Source organism: Gossypium raimondii, chromosome 4, assembly GCF_025698545.1.
Source record: "Gossypium raimondii isolate GPD5lz chromosome 4, ASM2569854v1, whole genome shotgun sequence".
NCBI classification, from domain to species: domain Eukaryota; kingdom Viridiplantae; phylum Streptophyta; class Magnoliopsida; order Malvales; family Malvaceae; genus Gossypium; species Gossypium raimondii.
Window position 1 is genome coordinate 45,229,855 of NC_068568.1, and position 24,649 is coordinate 45,254,503.

At 32.7% G+C, this 24,649-nt stretch overlaps 2 protein-coding genes across 9 annotated transcripts; both read left to right on the top strand.

Annotated features, from left to right (window-relative positions):
• On the top strand, positions 1–7,258 carry LOC105780300 (integrin-linked protein kinase 1). 2 transcript variants are annotated; one of them, XR_008195376.1, is made up of 12 exons: positions 1–374; positions 786–860; positions 977–1,072; positions 1,542–1,627; positions 1,775–1,895; positions 2,896–2,975; positions 3,838–3,900; positions 4,037–4,155; positions 4,486–4,571; positions 5,348–5,469; positions 5,758–5,936; positions 6,400–6,511. XR_008195376.1 is itself a non-coding variant. In XM_012604542.2 (12 exons), exons 1-12 carry the CDS (start codon positions 54–56, stop codon positions 6,921–6,923), a joined length of 1,377 nt encoding a protein of 458 aa, XP_012459996.1. In that variant the 5' UTR covers positions 2–53; the 3' UTR covers positions 6,924–7,258. The 2 variants fall into 2 exon arrangements, 1 of the variants encoding a protein (XP_012459996.1); XM_012604542.2 differs by lacking the exon at positions 5,758–5,936 and adding an exon at positions 6,828–7,258 and having other exon boundaries at positions 2–374.
• A 1,511-nt stretch (positions 7,259–8,769) lies between these two features.
• On the top strand, positions 8,770–13,289 carry LOC105780045 (zinc finger BED domain-containing protein RICESLEEPER 2). Of its 7 annotated transcripts, none has more exons than XM_012604135.2 (3): positions 8,779–8,914; positions 10,013–10,114; positions 11,086–13,289. In XM_012604135.2, the coding sequence occupies exon 3, from the start codon at positions 11,113–11,115 to the stop codon at positions 13,087–13,089; it is 1,977 nt and encodes a 658-aa protein (XP_012459589.1). In that variant the 5' UTR covers positions 8,779–8,914; positions 10,013–10,114; positions 11,086–11,112; the 3' UTR covers positions 13,090–13,289. The 7 variants fall into 7 exon arrangements, with proteins under 7 accessions (XP_012459584.1, XP_012459591.1, XP_012459589.1 ...); XM_012604131.2 differs by having other exon boundaries at positions 8,795–8,918; XM_012604132.2 differs by having other exon boundaries at positions 8,806–8,918; positions 9,981–10,114.
• The last annotated feature ends 11,360 nt before the right edge of the window (positions 13,290–24,649 follow it).

Here is a 24,649-nt window from a genome sequence, read left to right on the forward strand (position 1 = left end):
TCGAGTAACCAAATAACCACCAGAAAGGAACAACTAAACTTCTATTGCACTCAATGGACTCCACCACCGGATGCAAGTCGCCAGCTCGATTCACACTGGGCAAGCAATCGTCGCTGGCGCCCGACCGGGAAGCTTCGTCTCGTGGAGCCGTCGAGGCGGCGATAGACCCGAGGGTGAGGCTAATGTACATGGCTAACGAGGGGGATCTGGAAGGGATTAAGGAGCTCTTGGACTCTGGCACCAATGTTAACTTCAAAGATATTGACGGTCGGACCGCCCTCCATGTCGCCGCCTGCCAGGGCCTTACTGATGTCGTCCGGTTGCTCCTTGATCGCGGCGCCGAAGTCGATTCTAAAGATCGCTGGGGCAGCACTGTAACTCTCTCTCTCTATTTCTTTTTCTTTTTATAAATTCAGTCTCTTTATGTATTTTGCTAGTTGCAAAATGATTTCGATAAATAATATCCAATAGGAAGTAGAATTACTATTAATGAAAAGAAAGAAATGTCTGGAGTGGAAAACTACTTCTAGTTCTAGTAGAATTATTGTTCTGTACACAGTGAAATGATGCATTTTATACTTTCTTTAAAAAAAATTTCCGTCACACATACACATTATTTTCTTTTCTTTTTGGCATCCAAAAGCAAAGTAGTAAAAGCAATAATCAAAAGCTAACCGAAATTATTGGTTTTCTTTCTTTGGGGACAATCGTTGAAATATGAACTACTTGGGTGATGTTGTCCTTTGTTAAATAGAACTATTGAATGGATGATTTTGTCTAAACAGCCACTTGCAGATGCGGTTTACTATAAGAACCAAGATGTGATCAAGCTTTTGGAGAAGCATGGTGCAAAGCCTCCGGTATTTAATCGACCTTGTTCCTGCAGCTATTGATATTCTCTTAAATTTGTCTAGTTTCTTTTTAAATTATCAAGTGTAGCTTCATGTTTAAAAGGCTCTAGTCTCTTTGATTTTAGATAGCCCCGATGCATGTTCAAAATTCTCGGGAAGTGCCAGAGTATGAGATTGATCCTAGTGAACTCGACTTTTCTAACAGTGTCAATATCACAAAGGTAACCTATGAACCTTGTTGTTTTGTCTGTCAATTGCTGTAGTTTATGCTTTTGGTGCATTCTGATATTACTTTCTCTACCTTGGTTTACATTATCATTGAACTTGTGACGAGAAGTACATATGCTTGTGTGCTAGAGTTAGGTGTTAGGTTATATCATTCTTCAGAAACCTATGGTGCCTTTTCTGTTTAACTAAAATATTCTTCATCTAATGCATTAAGACATGTATCCTTTTCAATTCTAATAAGAACTTCCATAGTTTTAATCAAAATTGAGTTTAATTCTTCTTGTATAAGTGAGTTATTTGAGAGACTTAAAGTTGTTATAATGCTGTCTTGAAGTTGTACACAAACTTCCCCATCTTTATGTATACAGTGCACTTTGGTAAAATCCTTTTGTATAGGATACTGTATTGATCATGAACAAGAATGCTATATCACTAAATATTAATTGTTGAATGTTAACACAGGGAACATTTCGTGTAGCTTCTTGGCGAGGCATTAAAGTTGCTGTTAAAACACTGGGAGAGGAAGTTTTTACTGATGAGGAAAAAGTGTGGGTTTGTTTAACATTATTTGTGATTTTTGTGTATGTGTGTATGCTTAAGTGTTGGTCCTCTATCTCCAATTTCTTTGTATCAAATCTAATTTGTGACTTCATTTCATTTGTTTTTGGAGTTTTGATGTCTTGTTGGAATTTCAGAAAGGCATTCAGAGATGAGCTCGCATTGCTTCAGAAGATACGACATCCAAATGTTGTCCAATTTCTGGGTGCTGTGACTCAAAGCAGTCCAATGATAATTGTTACAGAATACTTACCTAAGGTTTGCTTGTGTTCTGCACCACTAGAATAGCAGTTTGTTGTTCACTATGTATTTTTTAACAGTTGTGTGTTTGATCATATAATGGTAACTAGTTGCACTTTTAGTTCATAAATCTTGAAATGCAATTTTGTCAATTGCCATTTGCCTCTTTGCTCTGTACCTTTTATGGCACACTGCTAGCTTTATAATACTCAAAAAATTGCTTTTAGATATTTTTGGATTTTTCAGAATTTTCTTAATATAGATAAAAGGAAAACAATAGTGTTCTTATTTTGTTTTTGTTAATATGCAGAACTTTGTAATTTCCATATTAATGAAATATAACATTATTAAGGGAACTGTGACTTTACGAATAATTAACTTCGAAAGTGAAGTAGAATTTGAAGTTACGCCTAAAATTTTGAAGTAGTTTGGTAATTTTGGCATGGCTTTTTGGGTATTTCATTCAACCAACAAGCTACTGTTTTGATCCTTGACACTTTTTTTTATCGGAAACAATGTTAAGCCCATTTGAAATAAACTTACACCCAGGCTGAGATTACATGAAAATGAGGGTATTTTAGCCTCACATATATCTGTACCAACTTGGAATGTTAAATTCCCACCACTTTGGGAGATGTGAGATTTCTCAGTTCTGGGCAGTAAATTAGATTACCAGAATGTCCGTTTACTTCATATTGAGATTACTAGTTTGACAAAATAGGGAGAAGATCCCCTCATTTAATTTACTGGTAATCTCTCGTGGCACTGTCCTTTCTTCTCATTTAGCCCCTCATGGTGCACTGTAGGATTTGGGAGAACCAGGATAGGAATAGCTAGAAAAGGAGTTTTTCTTGGTTCTTGGACAGTTGGACTAATGTAATGTCCCTTTCTTTGGGCAGAAGAATAATAACTACCATCTTTTTGTTGTTTTATTTTTACACAGCAATTTAATATTCATTGGTTTTTTTTTTACCACATCATGTATCATAAAAATTAATTTTTGTAATTCTTTTTACAGGGAGATCTTCGAGCATATTTGAAGCTAAAAGGCACATTGAAGCTAAAACTTGCTGTTAAGTTTGCACTTGATATTGCTAGGTTAGTTAGGTGGTTGAAAATACATCTATGGATTTCATATTGATGAGCATTTTTTAAAATTTTGGGAGTAAACTACATGGATGCCTGTTGGGGTTAGGCATACAAACCGGAATTTCTTGTGAGCATTTAAATTGAGTCTTTGATTGAAATTTCAGTTAGTTTCTACCTTTTAAAAAATATTATTTTACATGAACCATGCATTATTAGGTAGAAAGGATTGTGCTATGATGGTTTCGGTGCATCCATGAATTCTGTCAGAATTTGTTAGTTGTAACAAAGTTGTTTGTAATTTAATGAACATGAAGATTATGATAGAGGTTATTAACATCAATTACTTTAACTAAGTCACAGTAGAGGAGTGTAGTGTTGGTGGTAGAAAGAAACAATTATCTGAGAGGGTAAAGTCATTCTATTGCTGCATGGTATGCGATTGCAAAATGATTGTTAATGCTCTATGTAATTAATTAATGGCTCAACAGGATCCATGTGTTAGTTAAAGGCAACAAAAATGGGGAAGAACAGGTAAAATTAATGTATCAGCCATCATGTATGGATAAGTTTTAGAAGGTTGGCAGTTTCATTACAAATGCAAATCTAGTAGGAACTTTAGACTGTTGCTATGTTATTGTAGAAATAGAAAATGGTGGTGGGTTGCCGCAATGTTTACTGTGGAGAAATCTATTCTCCACATTTTGGCTGTTTTTCTACAAGGATTCTAAGGAATGTGGAATCAGCAAAAGAAGTTGTATTGCCACTGAGCAAGGGGAAGGCAACAAGTTCTTTACTGGATTTTTGTTTATTATTGCCTTCTTCATTTTGATGATTTTCTGGTATCTTAATTGAGTGTTGTTACCTTTTGCAGGGGAATGAATTATTTGCATGAGCATAAACCTGAAGCAATAATTCACCGAGATCTTGAGCCTTCGTAGGTCTTCCTTCTTAAATTTATATGCTGGTTACCTTAAGTTCCTATAACTTTTTGGGCATGGACATCCATTTTTTTATTATCCAAGTGGGTAAGATTTCTTAAAGCTTGTTCATTTTTATGAGTAAGATAACAGAAATATACTGCGGGATGATTCTGGGCATCTGAAAGTTGCTGACTTTGGAGTCAGCAAGCTGCTCAAGGTTGCAAACAGAGTTAAAGAAGACAAACCTGTGACATCTCAAGAGACTTCTTGTAAGTTTTCTACACTGGGCAAAATTCCTTATCCTCCATCGTTTTCTATTTATACTTGGGGTTTTGCTTGTGAATTATTGAACTAGCCATCTGATTTGGCCTTTGTTGAGAAAATCAGAGGCAGGTAGCAGGATTTGTTGTTTTGATTCCTAATTAACTGTTTGATTAACTTGTTTACTGGAGAAGTGTGTTAAAATGATGAACTAAAGATGTTTGTTTCATGTCATCTTTCAAATTTTGCATTTTAATTTGAATCAAATAATTGAAAGTTAAGTATCCTTTCTTTTTTAATGGTAAATACATCATGATGTATGAATCCTTCCTGAGCAGGGAGATATGTGGCACCTGAAGTTTATAGGAATGAAGAGTATGATACTAAAGTTGATGTATTTTCGTTTGCTTTGATATTACAAGAGGTTAGAGTTCTTCTCCCCCAACTCAAAAGCTTATATTGCAAGTTGCAGTGTTGCTAATACTTGTGTAACTAGTAACTTAAACTCAAGGAGCAAGTGGCAGTCTTAGAAACTCGTCCCAACTCTGGGCAAAGAAGAATTATGCAATCTTTTTTCCTTTTTTTGGGCCTCTAATAGTTGATTTTATAAGAAAATTTCACCTGAGACTGCTCATTTCATTGTCCCCAAAATTTGAAGCCTTCTACAATAGATGACAATTGCATAAGACTTAAGCTAGAACTACTGTATATCTATTCTAACTGAAATTCATTTATGATGTCAAAGGTTGAAGGGATATCGGGACTCAATATGTGTGGGATTTATAGATATATTTTTGTTTGTTTTGTTTAAAAACATTAGTAATAGTTTCTACAGATCTATCTTTATTTTTAAAATTTTTTCTCTTGTTCATCCTTATTCAACAGTTGCTTTATTTTTGATGTCTCGGAGTAATATCTGATCTCTATTTAAGGTTTTTGTCCAACAGTGTAGTTTTAGCATTTGGGGTTAAAGAGAAAACAATCTTGTCAAGTCTAGAAGAATTTCTAACATCAAGAAACCCTCATCTCATCTCATCCCCCTTTTTCTCTTTGTTTCTTTTGGGTGTTTAGGGGCAGGGAGGATATTTCGATAAAAGTTGCATGCATGAGATCTATAGGGTTTCATTCTGCTTATTATATTACCAAATCTATCTGATACATGTAGAAGTTGCAATAACATATCATCTATCATTGCTCTAGATGATTGAAGGTTTTCCACCATTTCATGCAAAGCAAGAATATGAAGTTCCTAAAGCATATGTTGCGAATGAGCGTCCACCTTTTCGAGCTCCCGCAAAGTGCTATGCTTATGGATTAAGAGAGTAAGTCCTTCTCTGGACCTTGTTTTATGTATGCTTGTACATCCTTTCAGAATACATCAATGATTTTAGAAAAGCCTTGGTGCCACTTGGAAAGCATAATGTGAACTACATGTATAGTTAACCCATTTATCTAGGCCAAAATAAAGAAGGAAATTTATTTTTTATTCTTGTCTACTTTAAAATTTCTATTTCTATTTCTGGGGCTGCTTCAAACGTTATTTGTAATGCATATTTGAAGTTTTTTGCTTTATCTTGCATAGTCTCTCTTGTTAATATTGAACAAATCAGGATCATAGATAGATATTCATTGGTGAGAGCAAACTGCAGTAACTTAACCATACCTTTGACACCATTTGGGTTTGAACTGCTTATACTTTGAAATGCTGGAGACTTGAAGAAGGTGGTGAGGGGGGAGGAAGGGAGGGGGGCGGATGAAGAAAATCAAGTGTTGCTTGATATTCTTATGGGTAATTGTTCAGCCTTAAATTTACTAATGTACTACCTGTAGCGCAGAAAAAGTAGTAACAGGGGATTCAGAGTTGGCTGTTTTCTTCCTCACCCTTGTTTTTAACATAAATTTGACAAGTTTTGAAAGGAAAGTCAATCCATCTTCTTGCCAAGGTTTACAGAAGCGGTTCGGTGGTCGAACCGGTCAGGCCACCAGTTTGCCGGTTCGTACGGTTCAATTAAATAAATCATTAAAAATTTCATTAAAAAAAAAAACGGTTCAAGTGGTTTTTTAGCCTGGTTCAACTAGTTTGTGCCAGTTTACAGGTCAACCGGTCTGATATCTCTCTCTGGACTGGTACCCCAGTCGGTTCCCGTTCTGACTGACTGGTCCAGTCTAGTTCAAACAACCAAGCCTCTTGCCGTCCTTATTACATTTTTCTTCTCTTCTTACTAAAATACACCAGTTTACGTTTTCTGCAGTTTAATTGAGGAATGCTGGAGTGAGGAGCCATTCAGGAGACCAACATTCAGGCAGATAATAACAAGGCTAGATGACATAAATAACCAACTTGCACATAAGGGGAATTGGAAGGTTTTTTCCCTCTCTTTTTCTCTGTTTTAGATTCTGGCATACACAGTTTGTAAATAGGTTTGTGCCTGCAGTTTTGTTCATAAACCAACTTGTCGTCTTTTTGTGTCATATCTTCACCTTTCCTAATCCTGCATAGAAAGGTAGCCTAACTCAGTGATAAAAGATGGCTTTCATGGTCTAAGCTGGTTTTGGCTTTGAGTCTTATGGAACCTTTAGGTGGCTTGACACGTTTCTTACTTTCCCATTATCGGTAAAAACATTTAGCTAGCTTGATGGTGAATGTTACAGTAAGTTACCGTGTTCTATCATCGTACAGGTTGGACCGCTCAAATGTCTAAAGAATTTCGAGAATATGCTGAAGAGAGATCGTCTAAATCCTAGTAGTCGTACATCCCGCTCCACAACCAGATGATGAATTTGTAAAAGCTTGTTCTTTATCTTTTAGTGGCTTTTGTTTCATACTAGTTCTCATATTGCAATTAAACTAATTGAATGGGTGGGAGCTTTTTGGATTGGGAAAGAGAAGCCGAAAAAGAAAAAGAAAACGAAGAAGAAATATGGCATGAGAGAATGAAATCTGAGTGTGTGAGTGAAGACATTAGACTGTTGACGCACACTACAATTTGCGTTTTTTAGTAGTGTAATTTTGCAAAAGTTTTTTGGTCCTTTGAAATTGACTTGTTTGAGTGATAAAGTTAGAATCAAATTAAAAACTAGCCCTGAATCTCAAAGGTAGAATTTCAGTTTGATTTGGTGCAATAGTTTATATAGAAATTTATTTTGTTTTCACATATCACATATCACATATCACATATCACATATCACTAACATCTAACACTGATTAATATTTAGTTATTGCATACAAAAGCTTTTATGTTTATTTATTTCTTTTATTAAAATATGCATAATTAGACCAAAGCCTCTTTTGATTGGTTAAAAATAGTGATGATGATGAAATTAGTTATTAAAGCTATGTTTGAATTTAAAACTAAAACATATATAAAGAGTTTTAGATTATTTGATATTCATAACATTAAGGAAAAAATTTAAAATTATATTCTAACAATAATCTTATTAATAAAATGGTATCATAATATTATTTGTTTGTTTATTTCTTATTTTTGGTACAATTTATTTACTATTGATATTAATCTCAGTGGATATTAAACATTTAAATTTTGTAAAGTTTATATAAATATTGTAATTAACGAATTAGTTGTTTTATAATTATTTATTATATTAAATTATAAATATCTAAATGAGTTGTTTTGAGTAATGAGTTGAGAGAGAAAGAACAATCAACGGCTGAAACCAAAGAAAAAGAAAGAAAGTGTAAGGGCATAAAGGTTGAAGAGAGTTATCTGTTGGATCACTGGAACTCGTATCTCCACCTTACTTTTGTTTTGGTGCATCAGTTCTTCAATCTCGCTGTAATGGTGTTAACCAAACACCAATATAATTACAATTAATAGATAAAAAGGTCACTGTAATCAAAATTAAAGTTTAAAGTGTATAATTGAATTAAAATAAATTTTTGATGCACCGGTTTAATATTTTTTTATTTATATTCTCCTTTAAATCAAAATTGATATGTATTGATAAATTACAATATGATAAATTTAGAGAAAATATTGATTTTAAAAATATTTAGGAAAATGTATCGTTTTTTCGATATTTAGGAAAATAGGCCTATTTTGGAGAGAGAGACTTCTCTTCAAAATCGACCTATTCTCTAAATATCATATAAATGGACCCATTTCCATAATTTTGTTTAAAATTAACATGGTTAATATATAAAATATAACTATAACTTGAGAAATTTAGAATTAGAATTAAATTATTAATTATTATAACTTTGTAAATATATAAATTAAAATTAATTATTATAACTAACAATGTTTGGAAATAACTTTCAAAATAAAAGGTAGATATAAAATAATATAAACACAACAAAAATATACAAACCTACTTTATTATTATTATTTTATATAATAAGAATATAACTTTTTTAGTTCAAAGTATATTAAAAATGTGACAATTTTGTAATTTTTTATTTCTAATAATAATAATAATTCATATATATTTTTTAAAAAATCAAACATGAAGCCAAAAATAATTAATTATATGTGGGGTAAACTGTTGACAAGTTCATACTTAGACTTAGTAAATCAATTAATTTATCTTAAATTCGTAGCCGTCAGATGAATAAAAGAGAATATTGGGCGTTGGATTGAAAGTGGTATAGCAGTAGTGTTAGATAAATAAAAGCAGAGTTGTCTTCACGGCCGCTAATTCTATTTCTCTCTGTTTCCCTCACTCCGTTCCCTCTTCACCCCCCCAGAACCCGCTTCTCGACCCGATCCGACACCCGCAAATAAAACCCATTAGAATCCACTGTTCCCTGTCGGTATTATCTTCTTCCCCCTTTTTATTCATATATAATTTTGGTTTTGGTTGTGTTATTAACGAAATGTGCTTGCTTGCTTTGTGATTTTTATTTATTTATTCTATTAATTTTACTTTCTCTCATGCATGCTATCATGGTGAAATGAATGGTAATTTTGCGGGGTTTTCTTTTTCTTTTCGTTTTATCTTTTAAATGGAAATATAATTGGTTGTGATTCTTGCGTTCTTGCTCTAAATTGGAAAAAAAAAAGAAAAGAAATTAATTTGATTTTTTTCTACTCAATGTGTTTTTCTTTTTGTTTTTAAGTTACTTTTAGAAGCAGAAATTAAGGAGCAAAGGCAACGAATTGAACTGCATAATAGTTGTATTTTTGTTGACTGTATGATCCTTATAGAATGGGATTTCTTTTAAAAACTTACAAGGAATAGAGAAAAAATTATGGAAAGAAAAAGTTATTAAATCTTTCATAGGTGCTGTTTTTCGGATTGTTCCATTAAACTGCTGTTTTATGATGAAATTATCATTGGTGATACTAATAACTTGTTATGTTGTATATTTAAGAGATGTCTGAGACTTGGGTAATTTACATTCTAGTTCATTCAACTTAGTATTAGTTTTCATGAATTCCACAAACCCTAAATTTTATCAAATTATACAACTTTTATTATTAATAAATTAAGTCACTTGTGCTAACTTCTGTAAGTAATTTAATGGAAAAGTTGATTCAGCATGCATTCGTGACTTAATTTTTTATGCCTCATCAAGATAATACATTAAAAGTTTATTCAACTTGCATACATGGCTTTTTTTTTTTTAAAGACTGTTTTCGGTTTTCCTTTCTTAAGTGGACCCTAATGCCAGCATGGAAGATATTTTACGTAAAATGCTAGCAAGGAATTATCTCGATGACATGTAAAAAAATAAACCATATGCATGTGCATGCTAATTTAACTTTTCCATAAGAATTACTTAACAAAGTTAGCATAAATCACCTAAATGAAAGTTGATGTCAAGTTTAATGACTCAGAATGTAAATTGCGCTTGAACTTTTGTTCTTTTCAGTTTATATGGTATCAAATATATTATGCATGTAGGCGAATTCCAAGGCCTTTGGCTACTTGTAATTGACAACTATGCAACCAAAACCAGCTTGTCTTTGATCTGATTTCGAAGGTTTGTTTGCAATGGGCAATCATGTAAGCTTCAAGAAAATGTTAATTAGTTTTGTTCTTCACTGATGTTTGGAGAATACTTTTGCTAATTTTTTCTTGGACTAAATCAGTACATTGAGTTGCTTATGTTCCATGCGAGTTCAGACCATTTAATTTTTTTCTGCTTTTTCCAAAATAATTATATGCATTAACAGAACCTGGAAATGGAAGGGACAATTATTATATGCATACTTCATTATGCTTTGTGTAATAACTAGAGGCAAAGCTAGGAATTCGGTGTTGGGGGGCCAAAGTAAAATATTAAAAGTTTGGGGTCAAAGGTAAAAAAAATTGCTTAAAAAGGACTTAAATTTGAATACTTTATAACTTAAAAAGACTAAAATCGATATTTTACCACTTAGCTAGGGGGGACCAAGGCCATTGCCTGCCCCCTCTAGGTATGCCCCCTGGTAATAACCAAATACACTTGTCTTCTATGAAAGTTTTCTTGCAAATACTGTGCAAGTTTAAACATCCTTTCCTATTGCAACCACTTATAAACTCAGTTGTTCTTGCTTTTCAGGTCTTAAGTCATTTTGTCTTCCCTATTACCTTAGAATATAGATTATAAGCACTTACTGATGATTTACTTTGTTTTAGTAGCATGTAAAAGAAAAATTGCCCTGGGAATTGTCATTGCCTCTGCCCTCTAGTGTCAAGACTTTGTCATTAATTCTATGGGACCTATGAAAATGTTACCACACAATTATAGTTATGGTTCTGTTATAGTTGTATCAATGTTTTGCTGACCCATCCTCTGTAAAGGCGATGAGCGTTTCAACTGTTTTGAATAATTTTGGATATTGAGTTGTTGTGACATCCTCTATATATATTCTATTATTTCTTTCTATACAAAATGTGGCTTTTTCCTTGGGGCTTCATGGCTGCAACCTTTTTCTCCTTTGTTGGAAGTTGTATTAATTATAGAAGGTACTAAGTTTGTTTTGAATATGCAGATCTTTGCCAGACATTAGGTTCATGTGATGGATATGTCTGATGCAGTCATAGTAAATTCGAGCAGATTGAAATCTATTGTCTGGAATGACTTTGATAGGGTTAAAAAGGGTGACACATTTGTGGCCATTTGTAGGCATTGTAAGAAGAAGCTTAGTGGATCAAGTACTAGTGGAACCTCGCATCTGAGGAACCATTTAATTAGGTGTCAAAGAAGATCCAATCATGGTGTAGCTCAATACTTTTCTGCTAAAGATAAGAAAAAGGAAGGTTCTCTTGCCCTTGTAACTATTGATCAAGAGCAGAAGAACGATGAAGTGCTTAGCATTGTGAATCTTAGATATGAACAGGAGCAGATTAAAAGTGAGCATGTTGGCATTGGTAGTAATAGCTTGGATCAAAGGCGGAGCCAGTTTGATCTTGCCCGCATGATCATATTGCATAACTATCCTTTGGCTATGGTGGAGCATGTTGGGTTCAAGATTTTTGTCAGGAATCTACAGCCCTTGTTTGAACTTGTGACACGTAATAAAGTTGAAGCTGATTGCATGGAAATCTATGCGAAGGAGAAGCAAAAGGTGTATGAAATTTTTGATAAGTTGCCTGGAAAAATCAGTGTATCTGCTGATGTGTGGACTGCTTCTGAAGATGATGCTGCATACCTGAGTTTGGCAGCACACTATATCGATGAGAATTGGCAGTTAAAAAAGAAGAATTTGAATTTTGTTACTATTGATCCTTCTTATACAGAAGACATGCATTCAGAAGTTATAATGAATTGTCTGATGGATTGGGATATAGATCGTAAGTTGTTCTCTATGATATTTGATAGTTTTACCAGTGATAACATTGTTGAGAGAATCAGAGATCGGCTGTCCCAAAATAGGTTCCTTCATTGTAATGGTCAACTATTTGATGTTCGATGTGCCGTAGATCTTCTCAATCGTATGGCTCATGATGCCTTGGAAACTCTCTGTGAGATTACCCGGAAAATACGGGAAAGCATTCGCTATGTTAAAAGTTCAGAAGCAACACAAGCTACGTTCAATGAGCTGGCTGATGAAGTTCAGGTTGAAACGAAAAAATGCCTATGTATTGATAATCCATTGAAATGGAACTCGACATATTTAATGCTAGAAGCTGCCTCAGAATACAGGAAAGTTTTCTCTTGTTTACGAGATCGTGACCCTGTCAACATGAAGTTTCTACTATCTGATCCTGAATGGGATAGACTGATTACTGTTACTAGCTTCTTAAAGCTGTTTGTTGAAGTTACTAATGTTTTTACAAGAAGCAAGTATCCAACTGCAAATATATTTTTCCCCGAGATTTGTGATATTCACTTGCAGTTGATTGAATGGTGCAAGAATCCTGATGAATATATTAGTTCGTTGGCTCTAAAGATGAGAAAGAAGTTTGAAGAGTACTGGTATAAGTGCAGTTCAGGTTTGGCAGTTGCAGCTATGTTAGATCCTCGATTCAAAATGAAGCTCTTGGAGTATTACTACCCACAACTATATGGTGATAGTGCTACAGAGCTTATTGATGATGTTTTCGAGTGTATTAAATCACTTTACAATGAACATTCTATCGTCTCCCCATTAGCATCTTCTATCAATCAGGGACTGGATTGGCAAGCAAGTGGTAGTCCCGGTTCTGGAAAAGATTCTAGGGACAGGTTGATGGGGTTTGACAAGTTCCTTCACGAAACTTCTCAAGCTGAGGGCTCTAGTTCTGATTTAGACAAGTACCTGGAGGAGCCACTGTTTCCTCGAAACGTTGATTTCAATGTATTGAATTGGTGGAAGGTTCACACTCCACGGTATCCTATTCTATCTATGATGGCACGCAATATTCTAGGAATTCCCATATCCAAAGTTGCAGCAGAATCAAGATTCGACACCGGAGGAAGGATGCTTAATCATAACTGGAGCTCATTGCCTCCAACTACAATTCAAGCCCTCATGTGTTCGCAAGATTGGATACGGAGTGAACTCGAGAGCTAGTTTCAGGGGAAGAAGATGAGGTGGGAGGTTAGCACCAATTTTTGTGTAGCTGCTATTTTGTCAATAACTTTTGGTTCTTGCTGGGTTTGATTTTAAGAAATTTAGGGGTTATTATTATCAAACACCATATTTATGCTGCTCTCAGAATATGTTGTAAGTGAATTAGTTGTACAGTGTATAACTATTAAAGCCTTACTTTACTCTGTCTGTCTTGATGCTTGTTTCTACATCACAGTGATGCGAAGTTCAGGTATAAATAAACAAGATGCTAAGTTTCTCAAACTTGAATTTGGCTCAACAATTCCATATTGAATCCATATTAGAAAGGTTGGATTACTAGATTTGTAAATTTTGTGTAATTGGGTAATGGTTTAATTATTACAATTGTTATAATTACAGTTGATTTAAAGCTTACTTTAGAAATTTTCATCCTAAACAAAGCCGAGTGATTCATTTCCTAATAGGAAACCTCAAACCCTCAACTAGATTAGATCACAATGTAGGTAAAATTATTTATAAAATTTAAAACCATAAACAGCATAATCTTTATCTAAAATGCAGATTTAAACCTTAGGGTAATGTTGTCACCTTTGAACCTTGACAATAAAATGGACATGAAAAATATCAAAAAATAATTTCTTTAGTTTAAGTATTATAATTCTCATTATGTATATGTTTTATCTAAATTTATCAAAATATGAAAAGATATAAATACCATTAAAATAATATTTATTGTTTTATAAAAAATGGATAACTCCAATTTAATCAAAGTTTTAATATATAATATAAATACATGTGTACCATGTGATAAATGCACATTATAAATAATGAAATATATGATTAATATAATAATTTTATTATGAACATAAATATATATTCTTGAAGAAATAACATAAATATCAAATAAAAAGATAATATTTGTCAACAACTTTTTGATTTAATAGCAAGAGTATTATGTTGTAGGAATGAGAGTTTGAGTTCAATCTGGAACAAATCTTATTGCCCTCCCTCACTGAGAGGGTTAAGGAGAGATTATTGTTTGGCATACAATAAATAAATGTATAATTTGAAACTAAAAATAATAACATATATACAACTAGTTTGGATTTCCGTGTGATGCACAGGTTACTTGTGTCTATTAATATTATAATATTTTATTATTTTTATTTTATTTAAATTAATAAATTATTTTAAAAATAATAATACTTGAAAAATATATATAAAGTTACTTTAATCAATATTATTAAAATATGTCTTTACTTAAAAATATATTTTAAGTTTAACAATTTACTGTAAAATAATTTCAATATTATCGACATTAAAATTTATTTATTTTAAATATATTTCAATTTTAAAATTTAGTCAATATATATGTTTATATTTATGTCAACTTTTCTTTATAAAAGTTTAAATAAAACTAATCAAATAACAATTAAAAGATAAAAATAAAAGGAGAAAAAGAAAGCTGCACTTTATCATATAAATAATATATTTTTAACAAACTTATAATTTGATTATTTTATAATATCTTAAAAATATAAATAAAGAATTAATTGTATAAGAAAATAAATCTAAAACCAAAAACTTAAAACAACAATTATATTGAAATGTGTTATGAAATAAATAATAAAGAGAGTAAAGAATAAGAAAATATAAGAGTAAAAGAGAATAAAAATAAGAGAGCAAAAGAGAACGGATTTTATTGATCGATAGGAATGTTTACAACACTTTTCTAAAATCTATATTTATAGATATAAGAAGTATAAATTAAATAAAATTCTACTTCTAAGAACTATTAGAGTTCTAAAGTACGTCAAACTTATCTTGATGAAAATCCACTTAATATTCAGTGAAGGAAAAAGAGTACTCATATTTCTATAATATGCATAACATGCTACCTCATTAAAAATCTTACCATGAAAGTCTAGTGGGACAAAATATTGGTTAAGAGAAAAGAGTACAGTGCGTATATACTCTCCATCATAACCACATCACATGATATATAATATTCTAGGCATTCCAATATTGAATACTGACTTTTCAAATGATCACTTGAACGTATTTGCTAAACATTCATCGTTCTTTTGAAAGTCATGAGTGAGGAAAAAATTGGGGGAAATACATTTTGATTTCTACAAGAGTTTCAACACTAATCATAACAAAATTTTGATCGTGATCATTCTAAAAATACATATGTTCAAATCAAATCAATCCATATTGTAGGGCCCAATTTTTGCCTGGCCTGTTAAAGAAATAAAGCCCAAACAATCACAAGCCCAAATCAGCCTAAAACACAAAAAAAGACAGAAACCCTAAACAGCTTTTGCCCCAGCGCCGCATCACCCTCCACAATAGCCCCCGGCACATCGCGCCCGTCACCCCCGTACGTCGCGCACATTACTCCCCGCGTGTCGCGCGTCTTCTTCTCCACAGCCGTACCTGCAACAAACACGAGCAGCACGCAAATAGGATAACAGATTAAAAGACGAGGTTTTTTGGGGATTCGTTTGATTTTAGTTTGTATTTCTCGGCTATAAAAGGAGCCGATTAATTTATGAATGGGGGATTACAGTTTAGAGATACGAAAAACAGAGAGAAAATAGATATTTACTTATTGATTTCCGAATACAAAAAGGTGGTTTTTTGGAGTTCTTGATTCCTAGTTTCGTTTTCTTTTAATTTTACTCTATTTTCATTTTATTTTTTTTTTGTTTTTCGCTTAATAAAAAGGGAAAAAGAGAAAGAATTTTACCTGGTGCCGTCGCGGTGTCCCCTCTCCGTCACAATCGGAGGCTGGGGGTGTCGTCGGAGTCCGAGGGGTTGCCCAGTGACGGCGGCGCACAAATGGGTTCAAAAAACCCTAGCAGAGGGTTTTTCTGCCTTTTTTGTTGAAACAAAGAGAAAAGTGAAATTTTTTTTAGGAAAATTTAGATTTTATAACAGTTGTAAAACGGCATCGTTTTGGGGGAATCCGCGTGTCGACCTGACCCGGTTCCAGGATCCGCGCATTTCACTTTTGATGGTCTAATTGCACATTTGGCCCCTCCCTTTTGCAGCGCACTCTAATTAAACCCGTTTTGCTTTTTTTAAAAAAATTGGACCGCATATTCTATTTTTGTTTCAATTTGGTCCCGCGCTACGCAGTGTTTTGGAAGGAGGGGATATTTCTCCTTTTGGTCCTCCACTGTTACGCACGCGTTCAAGTTGGTCCTATTTTTTTAATTTCTTTTAAATCCCTCCATTTTTTCGTTTTTAATTCAATTTGACCCATTTCTTAGTTTTTATCACAATTATGCCATACTATTATTTTGTTTTATTTTATTTACTACTATAATATTATTATTATTATGCGCATATGCATGTTAGTATGTATATACTTTAATATTTTAAATATATATATCTATTGTATGCACATTGTATTATTACTTTGTTTTCATAGTTTTTTTTTATACATATAAATATACATACATACATTTTTAAAAGATTCTTTTACATACACTTTTCATTTTTAAATTATTATAAATATTTTTCAGTTCATGTATCCCATTATTTTATATACATATTGTACATATATATATGTATTTGAATATATACGTATATGGATTTTCACGATTGGCCTATGTATATATACTTATACATTTCATTTTCTTGCCTTTGTAAATATATACACACATACATATTTTTGTATTTTATCCTTTTCACGATTTTCAAATACATATACATGCATTTTTTAGTTTTTGATTGATATATTCCATTCTATCTTTTATATGTATCCTTGTACACGTGTGTCAAATATATGCATGCACGTATTTGTGAATTTACTTGTATATCGTACTTGTATATATATTTGTAAGTATGTACATATATATTGTAAATTAAGGTATTTGTATCATATTGTATAGTAATTCTCTTACATACCCTTTTTTGAAAATATAGTTTGGTTTACACCATACATCAAAGTTATTTTCTTGATTCAGAGGTTTTTTTTTTTGAATAAAAGCAATATTCGAAGTTTGAGATTTTCGAGGGAAATTGAGCCCTAATGTATTGGGTTTTGATTTTCTTTGTTATTCTTAAATAACCGAGGATATTCTTAATTCAAAATGCATAAGTATAAAAATCATTTTTGGGAACTTAACTTGTTATGTCCTAACGCATTGGGTGTGACATGTTACTTTCTCAAAATGAAGATTTTCACATAAAATAAAGTGATATTCAAAGTTCGGGGATTATCAGGAATTGTACCCTAACGTATTGGGACTCGATTTCTTTACATGACTTGAACAATTGATTATCCTTTTTTCAAATTCCATCGTTTGAGTTGATTTTAAAAAAAAAATTTTAACCTTCGACACTAAGACATTAAACTATCAATTTGGTACCGATTTTGGGCGTTACGAGGGTGCTAACCCTGCCTCGTACGTAACTGACTCCCGAACTCATTTTTTTCAAAATTCGTAGACCAAAATAATTTTTAAGGTGAGCCGATCACACCTTAATAAAGGATCGGTGGCGACTCCAGTTTTATTTTTAAAGTCGACAACTAGATTTTTGTTTTCAAAAAAACGGTTTCGACACATATATTAAACAATTTTTAAGGAATTTCTTTATGCTTCTAGCATTCTAAATCCTTCAAAGATTTTAATATAAACTTCCACTATATAGTGATTCATATAAGAGGTTGTAACAACAACCATTAAACGCATGTCAAATCTTTTATGGACTACCTGACTAATAAAATATATCAACGTTATTACATCCATCACATAAGAATATCTTTTCATAATCAATGCCAGGACTTAACGAAAAATTTCATATTTCATTAAAACTACTTCATTTGTACCCTCATTGGCTTTATACCTTTAGATATTTGGATGATTGGTCCAGAAATTTCCTGAATTTAATTCTAATCGAATTGCATCTTTCCATTTTGACCAATCTATTTCATTTTTATCTTTCTTAACAAATTTATTTAAGATCCTCATTATTTCAATAGTACTATTGCATGCAAAACTATTGTTGACAACTTCTATTTCTCACGGGCCATATTTTCTCATATTTATATAGCTTACTGAGATCTCTTTATTTTCACTATTTTCATCTGTAATTTCAGGTACCTAAATTTCTTTTGGAGTTTTAATAATTAGTTATGTATTGAGTTTCTTTAGGAGCACCCGCCTCTATTATTTGACCATCTTGATTTATTATTTTCTTTGGAACTAATCAATCTACCATGCTTTAGGCATGCATTACCTTCAATTTATTCTAACAAGTTGTCCTACTGGGACTTCAATTCAAATAAAAACATTAGTTGATATATAATATTTGGTTATTCTAATCAGGTCGATAAATACATCTAGCAATTAAATTTGTAATAAAGTGAGTTATCTTTTTTGTCCTGTTGGTTCAAATTACTTTCTATGAGGATGTAGATAATAATAATTTATTTCAAGCAATTTATTCTATCCAATTATTTTTCTCTCCCCTTAATGTTGGGAGAATTATCAAATCCATATACAAATCATGTCTTATTGAATCTCCAATTCATTCAAAACATCTAATAATAAAGAGATTCGTAATTAATACATATTCCCAACCTTCTTTGAACACCCATTTTGTGCACTTTGGTGGAGCAATTCAAATATATACTGCATATTCAAAAATTCTAAAATGGGTTATACTCCTAACCAAAAGTCAATTGTAATGAGGAGTACTTATCACAATTTATTGACATGATGCATGCAAGTACTTATTCATATAAAACATCATATTCTTATATACAAAAAGTTTTGTTCTAAAAAATAATGGTTTAGACATTAACTAGAGGCATTTAATCATTAATTCTGCTAAATCAACTTAAATGTATAAACAACAGGCTTTTGTGATAGTTACTCTCACTGACAATCTAACATACAATAACCATTGAAAACTTGAGTAATAAAGTAACCAACATTAGCAAAAATTGTCTCGATTGCATAATTTGAAAGTTTTGTTCATAAACAAATCATTAAACAAGTAATCTTCCAAACCACAGGTTGTGAGTTGATAACTCACATGTGATTAACTTGTAGATACATCTACTAAAATCATATTAAAACATCCACTTGTTAGATAAATAGACCCATATTTCTTTCAAAAATGCTAGAGATTCAATCTCAATTTTTGTTATTGAGGTTCTAATAATTCATATTTTTTGAGAACAAGCATCACTTAAAAAATCTTTAAAATAAAGAATCTTCAGGTTCTTTAGTAAACTTCCATGTAAATTGTAACAATCCGTTTTCAGTGAAATTGAAATAGTGGTTTCAGGACCATAAATCCGAGTCCGTAAGAAAAATTATTTTAAAATTATTTTATGGTCTACCGTATGATAGGAATATCGTATAAAAATTTCGTTAAGAAAATTTTACCAATTACATGTTTAATTGGTAAAAGGACTAAATTGCATGAAATGCAAAAGTTGAGTTCTAGCAGCTATAAGTATCAAATAGCTATGGAATTCAAAATTTGAGGTCCTTATATAGAAAATAGACCATTAAGAGGAGTTATTAGATAAGTATGGTGATTCATCTATGGAAAATTAAATAAAGAAAAGGACTAAATTGGAAAGATGAAATAATAAAAGATGATATTTAATTAAATAAGAAATATCATCATTTTATATCATCCCCCCCCCCAAAAAAAAGACATGAAAACCCTAGTTATGGGTGTTGAACTCAAGGAAACTATTTTGGCTTAATTAGGTATGTTTTCTTGTCCCGTTTTTAATAATTTTCATATTTTCGAGATCTTAATAGCTTAATCTAGCTATCTCGGGGATTAATTTGTAAAGTTGTCAAAGTGTTAGAATTTTTCCATGGATGAATATAGTTGAATTATGAAATTTTATGGTAGAAAATGAAAGGTTGTTAATAGATAAACAACTTTTGTAAATGGAATTTTGATGAAATTATGAGTTAGGGACTAAATTGAAAAGTTGTAAAATTCATGGAAAAATTATAAATCTTATGAAATACATGGGCTACTAATGTTACATGTAAAAAAGGGCTAAGCTTGGAATAAGGATTAAATTGCATGAATTTTATTTTCCGAGCCTAAGGATGAAATCGTAATTAATTAAAGTATAGGGGCAAAATGGTAATTTTGCCTAAGGTGTGAATTGAATTAAATTGAATATGAATTGATGTTAAATTCATTCATATAGATTCGGATAAATCAAATCTGAAGTTAGAATGTGGAAAAGAGAAGGTATCTAATTAGTAGATTATAAACACACGAACACTTGTTGAAATAAGTTTGTGTAACTAAATTGTGTATATTTATATGTTTGAATTGAATGTTGTATATGTGAATTGTGAAATTTCTATTTATATGAAATTGATTACATATCCGACAAAGCCCGATAAATGTTAAGTTTCGTTTCGTTTGAATAGATGAAATTTCGATGGATAAAGGGTCCCAAATTGGTTGTGGTCCTGCATATGTTGCGGGCATACCACAACTCGAAAGAGCGTCCCGTTAATAGCTCTCTCGAGCTTCCCGATATATGGTTCTTGCGAGCTTCCCATTAATAGCTCTTCAGAACATTCCGATTTGGTTGTGATCCTACATGTGTTGTGGACACACCGCAGCTCTTATAAGCGTCCTGTTATATGGATCTTCATGAACTTCCTTATTAAAGGTTCTTTGTGAGCTTCCTGATTAATGGCTCTTCGGAGCTACCCATTATTGGCTCGAATGAGCTTCCTAAATATGACTTTTATGAGCTTCCTGTTATACAGCCCCAATAAGCTTCCCATTGCATGACTCATATGAGCTTCCTGTTATATGGCTCGAGAGAGGGCTTTCCGTTTATGTGCTTGTATGAGCATTCTTGAATATGAATTGACAGATTATAGTTTTGTACACTTCGAGTGTACTACTTGTGTATCCATCGATATTTCAAGTAAATTCAACGGGCAAATTTCCGACATGGGATAACCTGAACTTGAGATGAATTATTATGGAAATGTACATGTTATATGAATATTTGAGGTGGAAAACATATATGTATGAAAATTATAACATGATGAGCTCATCTTTGTTTCTTGATATTCACATGAAGTACATGACTAATATGTTTCTTGAGATTATGTGTTTAGGCAAATTGCCAAATTTCTTTGGATAAATATTTTTATACTTACCTTATGTGTGAAATAATGGTAAGTTAAATTTCATGTTATATGAACTTACTAAGCATTAAATGCTTACTTTGTTTAATTTATTCTGTTTTATAATAATTCGAAAGCTCGTTGGTGGAATGTCTGAAATGTGTTGTGTCTCTGCTAAAAGATCGGCTTACCAATGGTGGAATACATTGATTTCTATTATACCGAAAGAAAGGGTTACATGAGAATTTTTCCAAACCGGATTTCGAAAGAAATATATCAGCCAGAGATTTTTTGATCAGTAACGGAAAGAATTTCTGGAGCTTAAACAGGGCCGTATGACTGTATCTGAGTATGAACGAGAATTTGTTCGACTGAGTAAATATGCCAGAGAATGTATCCTGACTGAAATTGTAATGTGTAAGCGGTTTGAAGAGGGTCTGAATGAAGATATAAAATTGCTAGCTGGGATTCTTGAAATAAAAGAATTTGTTATACTAGTTGACTAGGCATACAAAGCCGAAAAGCTTAGTAAAGAGAAAAGACAGGCTAAGATGGAAGCTAGAACTTTAAGTAAAAGATTTACGGGAAAGTCACAACAGTCGGCTTCAAAGAAATCGAAGAAATATCATGATCGTTTTACCACTTCTACGGGGTATCCTGGGAGAGACAGAAATATTCAACGCTCTAATCCGAGATCTCAGGCTACATCTGTAGCAAGTGCAGCCAGTGTTGGAAATCCCAAACCCAGATGCAAGAACTGTAATAAATTGCATTTTGGAGACTGCTGCATGAAAAGCGAAGCTTGTTTTAGATGTGGTTCCTTTAACCACTATCTTAGAGACTGCCCAGAAAAGCCTGAGAAAGATACCGTACAGACTTCAAGGCCGAGTAACCCCGCCCTGAGAGGTAGACCACATCGTAATTTTGGTAATGTGAGTGGTAGCCGGGTACACCAAAAGATTCAATCGTGAAATCTGAAGCACGAACACCAGCCATAACATATGATATTCGTGCACGTGAGGATGCCTTTGCACCTGATGTTATTACTGATACTTTTTCTCTTCTTGATACTGATATAACTACTTTTATTGATCCTGGTTTAACACATTCATATATTTGCACGAATTTAGTGAACAATAAAAATTTACCTATTGAGTCCACTGAATTCGTGGTCAAAGTATCAAACTCCTTGGGCCAGTATATGATGGTGGATAAAATTAGCAAGAATCATTTAGGTACGGGGTTACTGTTTTCCAACCAATTTGATGTTATTACCGTTTGATGAATTTGGTGTAATTTTGGTATGGATTGGTTGACTCAGCATGATATTGTGGTAAATTGTAAGCAAAAGCATATTATGTTGAAATGTCAGAAGGGTGAAATGCTCTGCATTGAATCTAATAATTTGGATGGGTTGTGTAATGTGATATCAGCCATGTCAGCACAGAAATATGTCAAAAAAGGTATGATGCTTATTTTTCCTATGTGTTGGATACTAAAGTATTTGAACCGAAGATTAAATAAGTGCCAGTAGTATGTGAATATGCTAATATGTTTCAGGAAGAATTACTTGGATTACCGCCGGTCAGAGAAGTGAAATTTTCTATATATCTTGTTCCAGAGACAACACCGATATCTATAGCACCCTACAGAATGGCTCCGATAGAATTAAAGGAGCTAAAAGCACAGTTGCAAGAATTGACTAATAGGAGTTTTGCTCGACCTAGTTCTTCACCTTGGGGTGGATCGGTTCTGTTTGTTAAGAAAAAGGATGGATCCTTGAGATTGTGTATTGATTACTGATAGTTAAACAAGGTCACAATCAATAATAAGTATCCACTGCCATGCATTGATGATTTATTTGACCAATTGAAAGGTGCTACAGTGTTTTCAAAGATTGATCTCTATTCTGGTTATTATCAATTATGAGTGAAAGACTCGGATGTGTCGAAAACAACCTTTAAAACTAGGTATGGACATTATGAATTCCTTGTGATGCCGTTTGGCTTGACTAATGCACTTACGGTATTTATAGATTTAATGAATAGAATTTTCAGACTGTATCTGGACAGATTTGTTGTTGTATTCATTGATGATATTTTGGTATATTCCCCAGATGAAAAAGAATATGCTAATCATTTGAGAATTGTTTTGCAAACTCTGCGTGAGAAACAACTATATGCTAAATTTAGCAAATGTGAATTTTAGCTTCGGGAAGTTGGTTTTCTTTGACATATAGTATCTGTTGAAGGCATTAGGGTGGATCCGTATAAAATTTCATCTATTGTTAATTGGAAACCACCAAAAAATGAGTCTGAAGTCAGAAGTTTTTTGGGATTAGTCGATTACTATAGGAGATTTGTAAAAGGGTTGCCAGTGATAGCTTTTCTGATGACACGGTTGTTGCAAAAAGATGTGAAATTTGAGTGGACTGATAAATGTCAGCAAAGTTTTGACTGGCTGAAAGCTCTGTTGACTGAAGCACCAATTTTGGTTCAGCCTGAATCGGGTAAAGAATTTGTGATTTACAGTGATGCGTCATTAAATGATTTAGGCTGTGTTTTGATGCAAGAAGGTAAAGTAATAGCTTATGCTTCTAGACAGCTAAAACCACATAAAAAGAATTACCCAATACGTGATCAAGAATTAGTAGCTATTGTTTTTGCACTGAAAATTTGGCGACACTATTTTTTCGGTGAAAAGTGCCATATATTCACTGATCACAAAAGTTTAAAATATTTGATGTCACAAAAATATTTGAATCTGAGACAACACAAATGGCTTGAATTGTTAAAAGATTATGATTTGGTTATCGATTATCATCCGGGAAAAGCAAATGTAGTTGTAGATGCTCTGAGTAGAAAGTCTCTGTTTGCTTTACGAGCAATGAATACCCGATTGTCATTGTATGATGATGGTTCAATCTTGGCTGAGCTAAAAGTTAAACCAACTTTTTTACAGTAGATTTGTGAAACTCAAAAAAGTGATAAAGAGTTGCAAGCTAAACGGCTGCAGTGTGAATCAACTTCTGATTCAGAATTTCAGATTGGACTTGATGACTGTCTGTTATTCAGAGGAAGAGTTTGTGTTCCAAAGAATTCAGAGATTGTACAAAAGATTTTGCACGAAGTTCATAATAATACTATGATTATACATCCAGATAGTAATAAAATGTATAATGATTTGAAAAAGATGTACTGGTGGTCGGGAATGAAGCGTGATATTTCTGAATTTGTATATAAATGTTTGATATGTCAGCAAGTTAAAGCTGAATATTAGGTACCTTCGGGATTATTACAGCCAGTGACAATACCGGAATGGAAATGGGAAAGAGTTATCATGGATTTTGTGTCAGGGTTACCCCTATCTTCGAAAAAGAAAGATGCCATTTGGGTAATCGTTGACCATTT